Source organism: Anabrus simplex, chromosome 8, assembly GCF_040414725.1.
Source record: "Anabrus simplex isolate iqAnaSimp1 chromosome 8, ASM4041472v1, whole genome shotgun sequence".
In the NCBI taxonomy this organism is placed as follows: Eukaryota; Metazoa; Arthropoda; class Insecta; order Orthoptera; family Tettigoniidae; genus Anabrus; species Anabrus simplex.
In genome coordinates, this window is record NC_090272.1 from 233,841,708 (window position 1) to 233,851,585 (window position 9,878).

At 37.1% G+C, this 9,878-nt stretch overlaps 1 protein-coding gene across 2 annotated transcripts in view; it reads left to right on the plus strand.

Moving 5' to 3' along the window:
• The window catches only part of LOC136879047 (5-phosphohydroxy-L-lysine phospho-lyase), a 60,767-nt gene extending 52,232 nt beyond the window's left edge, over window positions 1–8,535 (plus strand). For both annotated transcript variants that reach the window (XM_067152781.2, XM_067152782.2), the window contains 2 exons: window positions 677–824; window positions 7,750–8,535. In XM_067152781.2, the coding sequence (XP_067008882.2) occupies window positions 677–824; window positions 7,750–7,875 (274 nt within the window). In that variant the 3' untranslated portion in view covers window positions 7,876–8,535. The remainder of the gene's footprint in view (window positions 1–676; window positions 825–7,749) is intronic.
• Window positions 8,536–9,878: the final 1,343 nt, after the last annotated feature.

The following is a 9,878-nucleotide window of genomic DNA, read 5'->3' on the forward strand; positions in this document are numbered from 1 at the left end:
CTGCCATGTAAGCTACCAAATTTCTTGAGGTAACCAAATTTACTAACAAAAGTTTTCAGTTTATGACTTTCATTCCTTCTTTAGGTGCCCAGTTTATGATTTTTTTTTGTAAAGATATTTTGAGAGAATTTCATTATACAAGTTCTTTATTTTATGATTGTACAGCAGCACCACTCACTCGCCATATCTGCGCACTATTCAGCGTCCTATAACAGTTATAGAAAACTGTTTTGGTGAAACGCAGAGACTTAAAACTTACCTAACATTAAAGGAGGTGCTCTGAGTGACATCCCTCATTTCTCAAACATTTAGCACTTCCTAAAAAGGTTTGCAGAGACATTTGGTGAATCTTGTTCTATGGGATATTCTTAGTGCAGACAGCTTCACTGCATAACCCAGAATTAACCAAACTCCAACAGAATTATGCCGAAAAGCATAGTGGGGTTCACTTAATCAAGCTGGTTACAGCTGACAGTGCAACAGTAAATAAGACAGGAAAATTCAATGGGTTGATAATGACCCACCTGGGCATAAATGGAGAAATTTTTATTGAAATCTATTGTCTTTTAATGTTGATATTAATGATGGCATATCAAAAATTAGTTTCCGAGAAGGAAAGCATTATTTAACTTTTCACCTACTACAGATTTCAATTATGTGTATCTCTGTTAAATAGAATGAAAGAAGAGTTTGTTCTGCTGAGTTCTGATGGTCCTGACAGAAATGTTCTGAAGTTTAAGCCACCAATGGTGTTCAACCACAAAAATGCAGATCAAGTGATGACTATTCTGGATGAGGTGCTATCCGAACTTCAGGAAGGGGAGGTAAGTTCTCACCTTTAAATATTGTATGCATTCTGTGTGCCTATTCTTCTAATACCTCCCTTTCTTCTGTATTTGTTTGACTTTCTTCCATCCTACACTACTGAGTGAATTGGCTACGAAGTTTGAGTCACATAGCCATCACCTTGTATTTGGGGAACAGATTTCCATGGTTTCCCATTTTCACAAGAAAATGCTGGGACTGGACCTTAATTAAGGCCATGGTTGCTTCCTTCCCAGTCCTAGCCCTGTCCTATCCTATCATCACCACAACACCTGCCTGTGTTGATGTGACATAAAACAAAGAATTCTCCTACACTGCTCACATGAGGACTGAAGATCTGTCAAGAATTCTCCCTTCTCCCTGTTTTCACGAAGAGCTGAGAAGTATAAAAGAGCTTGTCAGCGGCTGAAACAAAATGCAGTGGAAGAACTGGGAGAGAATTCAGACATGTGAAGACAGCAGTGTATGAACATTTTGCGTTTTGATCTTTCTCCAGGTCTTTCTTCCATGCTGTTCACACTTTTATCCATAATTTTCAATAATAATAACAATATTGGATCATCAGTCCATAGACTGATTTGTTACAGCTCTCCATGCCACCCTATCCTGTGCTAACCTTTCATTTCTATTACATCTTACATCTAGTCTAATTCCTTTTTCTTTATTTTTTCATATTCATATCTCAGTCTACTCCTACTGTTCTTGCCACCTACATTTCTCTGAAAAACCAACTGAACAAGTCCTGGGCAACTTAAGATATGCCTTATCGTTCTATGTCTCCTTCTGGTCAAATTCCACCAAATCGATCTCCTCTCACCAATTTGATTCATTATCTCTTCATTAATGATTCAATCTACCCATATCACCTTCATGATTCTTCTGTAACACCACATTTCAAAAGCTTTTATTCTCTTTCTTTCTGAGCTAGTTATCGTCCATATTTCACTTCCATATAAAGCCATGTTCAAGACGAATGTCTTCAAAAACATCTTTCATTATTCCCATATCAATGTTTGAAGTGAGCAAATTCCTTTTCTTAAGAAAAACCTTCCTTGCTTGTGCTAGTCTGCATTTTCTGTCCTCCTTACTTCTGCCATCGTCAGTTATTTTACTACCCAAGTAACACTTCCTTTAAGACTTCATTTCCTAATCTAATATTTCCTGTATCACCTGACTTTGTTCGACTGCACTCCATTACCTTCGTTTTGGATTTTATTTATTTTCATCGTGTACTCCTTCTCCAAGACTGTGTCCGTGCCATTCAGCAATTTCTCCAGATCTTCTGCAGTCTCAGACAGATAACAGTATCATCGGCCAATCTCAGAATGTTGATTTCCTCTCCTTGGATTGTCATTCCTTTTCCTAATTTCTCTGTGATTTCCTTTATCACCTGTTCTATATAAACATTGAAAAGAAGGGGTGGGGTTCAAACTGCAACCTTGCCTCACTCCTTTCTGGTTTGCTGCTTCCTTTTTATAGCCTTCGATTCTTATCACCACAGAATGATTTTTGTAGAGATTGCAGATAATTCTTCATTCTCAGTATCTGATCTTGATCACCTTCAGAATCTCAAATAGGCTGGTCTAATTAACATTATTGAATGCCCTTTTCCAGATCCATGAACACCATGTATGTGGCTTTGTCTTTGTTAATATGATCTTCAAGATTGTCAAGATTGCTTCACTTGTTCCTACATTTCTTCTGAAGCCAAACTGATCTTCTTCCAACTCAACTTCAATTTGTCTTTCCATTCTTCCATAAATAAGACATGTTAAAATTTTTAAAGTGTGAGATACTAAAGTAATGGTGCAGTAGTTTTCACACTTATCAGCACCTGATTTTTTGGGAATAGGTATAACAACATCCTGTCTAAACTCAGATGGCACTTCTCGTGTATCATACGTACATTTTACACACTAAATGAAATAACCTCCCAGTGCAGTTTCTCCTAAAGCAGTCAGTAATTCTGAGGGTATGTCTTCAATTCCAGGTGCCTTGTTCCTATTTGGGTCTCTCAAAGCTCTGTTGAATTCTGACCTCAAAACTGAGTCTCCCATTTTATCAGCATCAACAGACTCTTCTTTTTCCAGAAACTTACCATCTAATTCTTTCCCTTTATACAACTGTTGATATATTCCTGTCTTCTTACTGCCTTGTCTTCTTTCCCTAGAAGTGGTTTCTCCATATGAGCTCTTAATATTCATCCAGCAAGGTTTCCTTTCTCCAAAGGTTTCCTTGATTTCCCTGTATGCAGCATCTACCTTTCCTATAATCATACAACCTTCAACATCCTTGTACTTCTCCTTCAGCCATTCCTCTTTAGCTTTTCTACACTTTCTATCTACTTCATTCTTTAATCACCTGCATTCTTTTCTGCCATTGTCATTTTTTTCATTCTTGCACTTTTGCCATTTGTCAACCAGGTCTAGTTATCTTCTTAGTTATCCATTGATCCTTACAGCTTTTTTCCTTTCTTCCTAACCTTTCTTCAGCAACCCTACTAACCTTATTCTTCATGACTGTTCATTCTTCCTCTATTGTGTTTCCTTCAGCATTTTCATTTAGTACTTGTTCAACATGTTCCTTGGAACAGTCCGTCATACTCTTTTCTTTCAACTTGTCTAGATCATCTCCTTGCATTCCCCCCTTTCTTCAATTTCTTCAACTTCAGATGGCATTTCATGACCAACAAGTTGTGGTCAGAGTCAACGTTTGCTCCTGGGAAAGTCTTGGAATCCATCACCTGGTGTCAGATTCTCTGCCTAAACATAACAAAGGCTGATACCTTCCAGTGTCTCCAGATCTTGTCCACGTATGCAGCCATCATTATTTGTGATCTTTGAATCAAGTATTAGCAAGGAGTTACTTATGTTCAGTGCAGAATTCCACCAGCCAATTTCTTCTTTCATTCCTTTGTCCCTGTCCAAATTCTCCTGTTAAGTTACCTTCTCTTCCTCGGCCTACCACTGCATTGCAATCTACCATGACAATTAGATGCTTGTCACTTTTAAATATTGTATTAAATCTTCTATCTCTTCATATTAGGGTATTTCACTTTCTTCATTGTCCACTGAACTAGTACGCATATAGACCTGCACTATGGTGGTGGGCATTGGTTTGGTTTCTATCTTGACAGCAATAATCCTTAGCTTACCCACTGCCCTATTTTCTTATTCATTATTAAACCAACTCCTATATTTCCTTTGTTTGATTTTGTGTTTATAATTCTGTTGTCATTTGAACAAAAATCCTGTTCTTCTTGCCAGCGTACTTCACTTATACCCACTGCATCTAACTTTAGCTTATCCATTTTCCTTTCCAAATTCTCTGACCCATCACAATGATTCAAATTTCTAACATTCCATGCTCCGACTCTTAGAATATCAGTATCTATTTTCCTGACGATTGTGCCCTCTCAGGTAGTCCCCGCCTGGAGATCCAAACTGGGGACTATTTTATGTCTGGAATATTTTACTTGGGAGGAAGCCATCATTCACATTCGTTTAAAGCACAATCAACTATTCCTTTCTTTTCAAAGTTGATTGTGAACAAATTTGTCACTACGACATTAGTGCAGGCAGGTATTATTTGTCACTTCAACATACTACTAAAATATCTTACTGACACATACATAGTATCCACTGCTGCCAACTAGAACGCTCACTGTTTGCCTTATCACAAATGGAGGTGGGTTAGTTGGATATCCTGCGTGCCACACTTATTGGGCTCCATAGTTACAGCTAGTCTCTGCCAGTAGCATGTGAACAGTATAAGACAAGGCTACATCGTAGCCCCACGGCAGAAAACAATTCTAACTTCAGGGCCCCTTCAAGCTGGCCCCAAAGCACACTGTTATACACTGTGAAGAAACACATTGGATTCTGTGAAAAGCTCTTGTAGAATACTAATTAACATACATTACCACGCAGAGAGGTATAGTGGTAGTAATATCTGGTGGGGCGAAGTCCTGATGACCCTTACACAATAATGTATATGTTGTAGGGTCTTCCACAAAGCCACTGCATAAAATTACATTACAACCACGGCCATTTAAAACAAATGCTTTTTTCCTGTTGCAAACCTGGTGCTCAGTTATATGAACAAATCCGTATCCATGAAATTTGTTTATAATTTTAGTCCTAAATGGAGCATAATAATTGCTTTCACTCAAATCAACAGTAAAATTAGTGGTAAATACTACTGTATTATTACTAGAGAAATAAACATACATGCCTACGGTGAATATTTTTCTGTTGACACGGCTCCCTTCTCTGGCATTCCGCTTCACCATGCCAACTTTTGTTTCCTTCTTGAGATTCAGGGCCAGCACTGACAAACTGAAGTGCTATGCCTGTGAATTCTCAATATCTTTGTCCATCATGACTAGTAAGGGCAGTTCAAATGGGAAAAAGAAGGTGAAAAGTATATCATAACATGGAAATGAATTTTGTTGAAACAAAAGTAGCATGATCCGAGTCAACAACCTAATGAGACGTCATAATATGTTCTCTTCTTGAGAATTCACACACAAAAGTGTTACTTGGACAAAAGACGTACTGAGCCACTGTGACATAGTAGAATTCATAGTCGTAATGTAGTGAAGTATGCATATATGTATATATAAGGAGCGATCAAAAAGTTTCCATACAGTCCTGAATCGGGTTGCCAATCAGGCAAAATCCCTGTGAGCATCGAGGCACTCATCCCATGACGCGCCAGGTTGAAGATCCCTTGTGGTAAAACACCGTGTCTTGCTGCGTGAACAAGTCCGTGCTGCACATCCTGGTCCATCAGGAAGCATTGACCTTTCAAAGCCTTTTCGAGGGAACTAAAGGTGTGATAATTGCACGAATGGTTGTGCGCCGGTCCGCCATAATCACCTCATCCACCGCCCACTTGTTGTAGTCCGTAATGGATGAGGCTGGTCTCCCAGATCGATCGGCGTTTTGTGCCGAAACACGACCTGCTCGGAACTTGGTGCACCATTCCACCTTCATTTTTCGAAGTGTCGGACCCCTTCCATTTTTTCTCTCTGATTAGTGTTATATAGAAGATGGTTGCCTACTAAACTTCCTCTTAAAACAATAATCACCACCACTACCACTCTAGTAATAAAGGTATTTAATAATTTACCGCTATTGCATGAAAGCAATTATTGTCATCAATTTACAACAAAAATTATAATGAAATTTCATGGATACAATTCACTCGCTCTTCTCCATTAACATTTTGAAGATTCATTCTCTTCTCAGAGGTCTCTTCCGAACTTGCTTGGTGTAAGAGATAGGGGCCTGCATATATATTCTTATTTTTTGATGAAAATTAGTATTATTTTTAATGTATTTTTGTCATTTTTAAAGTACTTTGGATGACCTTTTTAAGTATTTTTGTGTTTCCAAAGGCTGCCTGTCATGTTTTCACAAATTCTTCAGTAATATTATGAAACATTTTAGGGATTTTGAGATTTCCAAACGAATTTTGAAAGGGTTTAAGGAAACAATAATGCATAGATATGAATTAACAAAGAACCATTTTAAATTTGTATTAAGTAAAGAACATTATTATGTCAACTGCCTAAGTAAAATGGCTATAATGTCACCAAAGAAAGATACATTATTTCCTGTTACTTTTGAAATGAAAATATTGCCACAGTGTTTATATTCTTCTTCCACGTTGCGATGCAACTTGGAGTAGGGAGAAATATTGGCACATGGATACCACACTGGCTGAAGAATTCTGGTTCTAAACTCACACTGATGGTCAAATAGACTAAATAGAAGTTTACCCTTTCCAATCCTCAACAAAATTTCATTGATTTGCTTTTGAAGTTCAACACATCCTTGTATGATCACTGAATCATCTTCATTTCTGAAGAACAGAATATTTTCCACCATTTTCACCAGGGTAGTATCAACATTACTGTTGATGATGAATCCTGGACTGGACACTTCCAGCACTGCTTCTGGCAAAACTGTCCTTTGTGGCAAGTTTTTATTTTCCATCTGATTGCTATCTAAGATACTCTATAGCAGGGCCTCTCAAACACTCAAAATATCACGCGTGCAAATCAAGGCGAAGAGACTCCGTGCACTGTGCATCGGTCCAACTCGGCTCAACTCGGCTTGACTCGAATGGTGTAATGTGCTGATAGCGACAAAGCGTTTGGTGATAGATGGCTTGTTTATCATTGAAATAGATAAGCACAAGACAACAACATAATAATCGAGCAACCTGTTTCGAAGAAAGCAAAGACTTCCGAAAGTCCATTTCAATCGAACTGGGAACTTTCGTATTTTTTTGTCAGTCGTGATGATAAAGCCAAATGCTTAATCCGTGGGACAATAATTATGTGATAAGTTAATCAAAAAGATCTATTTTCCAATACAAAAGCTTTGCTCAAATTCTACGAGAATTTGTTAAAGGAAGATTTTCCTGAGCTGCATCGAGAAGCAGCTAAGATTATTTCTATGTTTGGTTCCAAATGCATATGTGAAAGGTATTTTTTCCTGTTTTGACTTGTATGAAAACTAGATTGCGTGCGAGTAGGCCTATTTCTGATTGTAATTTAAAGAAGGCTCTCAGAATTCCTGTCAGCCGGTCTCTTGTTCCAGGCATAACTGGTATCATTGCAAAGATAAAGAAAAAGAAGAGCTAGAGGAGATAAATTGTCTGCTCAAACCGAATTGAAAGACGAGTGTTTTAACACCGGTAACATTGTCCCATACAACAGTGTCACCGCTCACCGCACCTAAACATTTCGGATTCGTATGTCCTGATTGCTGCATAGATTCCAGATGTTATTATATTTTAGGGGTCCCAAGACTATGAACTATATCACCTTAATTATTTCCATTTATTTTCTTGGAATTATAAAATATACTCCAGCATCACTACTCTTGTCACACCAATGTTTGTTGTTTACAGATGATACCAAGCCGGGCAAGCACGCCAGAGAGGAGAAAATTAGCTGAGGATCCTTCCTACGATATGTCACCAAATGAGAAGAAAATCAAGAGGGAAGAAATTAAGCCAGAGATGATTATTAAATAAAGCCTCACTTATTAGTGTGTCATTATGACATACTCATGGAGAGAAAATTACCTTTTCTATAGAAAAGAACCTTATTTTAAATTGAAAATGTGTTCCTGTATCAGGTACCATCCAATTCCTTTTTATGTTCAGTACAAATTGGATATTAAGACATTAAAATTAAGTGAAGATAGCTTGAAGGCAAAGTTCATATTACTCTTGCTTAGGCATAGTTAATTTGTTATTTCCAGTATAGTTGTTTAAAATAACAGTAATTCACACAATAATAAAATATTTTTCTACTTCTTTCTATACCTAACATTAAATTTACTTTATTTTAACTTTAAATAATTTCATTTATCAAAAGAGAAGAAGACCTGTGATAATAAATAAACAGGAAAATGTCCTCAAATATGATGTTTATGATAATACTGAAAATTAAATATAGAAGCTCTTGTTGTAATAAAATGGCAATCAGTATTATGTTTACAATAATAGTTATGTCACGACAGGTATACGGTACATTCATATGTTTCAGTGTGTTTCATGGTAAAAAAATTATCCTTTCATGTTGGTTAGAGCAAACTGAAATTACTTCTTTGTGTGTCTTTTTAGATAATTTCTTCAAATATGTTGTATTTATGAAATCTGCTTGAATAAATTGTATGTATATAGTGTTTAGATGTGTGCATATTTTTTTGAAGTTTCTCCTCTGGTTTAAAATCGAGAATTTCTTGATATTTTCTCGCAGACACTTTCACAGGACTTTATAAATGTTTACATTTTTAAAAACTTGTTTATTTGGAAGGCTCCAGTGAGCAAATGCTCACATTAAGGGGTAGTTCAGTAATAAAGATGGCAACATGCCACATTAGTTAGAGCATAAATCTAACATAGACATAGACGAATAAGGAAAGGAGCCATTTGACTGAGCAGTATCCGAGCTGTCAGTGGAGAGAGGGCCTGGAAACTTGTATGGAGTTTTTAAAAGTAGGAAAGATCTTAATACCTCTTTGGTGAGAGTCCTAAATGCAGATGATTGTATGTCATATTCTTAGTTCCATTTCTTTATCCAGGATTGGAGATGAGGTAAGATGAAATTATATGGCATGTTTTTACGGCCGAATGATGGTAAATTAAACTGGGTAAGGAAGGAGAAGGAATAGGCTATGGCTTATGAATAGGAACTGTCCCGGCATTTGCCTTGAATTGGTTATTTCAGAAACAACACGTTACATTTCCTTAGTTTTGAGAATAACAAAAAATCTTTCCCTTTTGAGTGAAACTTAAAATATTGACACCAACGAATTATATATGGTTAACAGGTGTGTTTTAGATCTACTTGTGAAAAAAATCATTTCCAAGTCGATTCAAGCGCTTACAATTAAATAATGAAAGAAGTGCACACGTGCTGTTTCTGCGGTAATATGCTGATTCCCACACGTTCTCGCAGTTTGTATGTACTATAATATTATTATATTTATATTTTCACCAGAAATCATATAAATATAACAATATAAAGAGTTAAGAGTAGACCAACATCAAAAAATCTGGTTTCACTCATCATCACCAGGTCCATCCATGTCTTGCACCTCTTTTGCAGTTGTAGGCCAACTGAGGATCTCATCTTAAAAGAACTTGTAACCAACAACATACTGCTTAACCCTTTACTGCATGAATTATTTTTTATTTTCGTTTGGTGAAGAAAATTTCAAGCTTCAAGCTTACGTTCAGTGTTTTAGATTTACCAGCAATTCTTAACTAGGGCTAATAGCTTAACACTCGTATGTGATGGGGATTGCCATAACGGGGTATATATACGATTTTTCACGATTTCACGCTAAGCTTTAACATTCAAAGACCGAACATTAGTGCCTACTGGCCACAGGTATTTATTGCAGGGCGCAAGTACAACTTGCATGACCGTAGGTCGGTAATGTCTTTGAGGTTGAGCCAGTGGTACTCCTGAAGCCTGTGGTAATGTGATGGGGAGAGCCCACGTAAAATAAACGGTGGTTGGTATG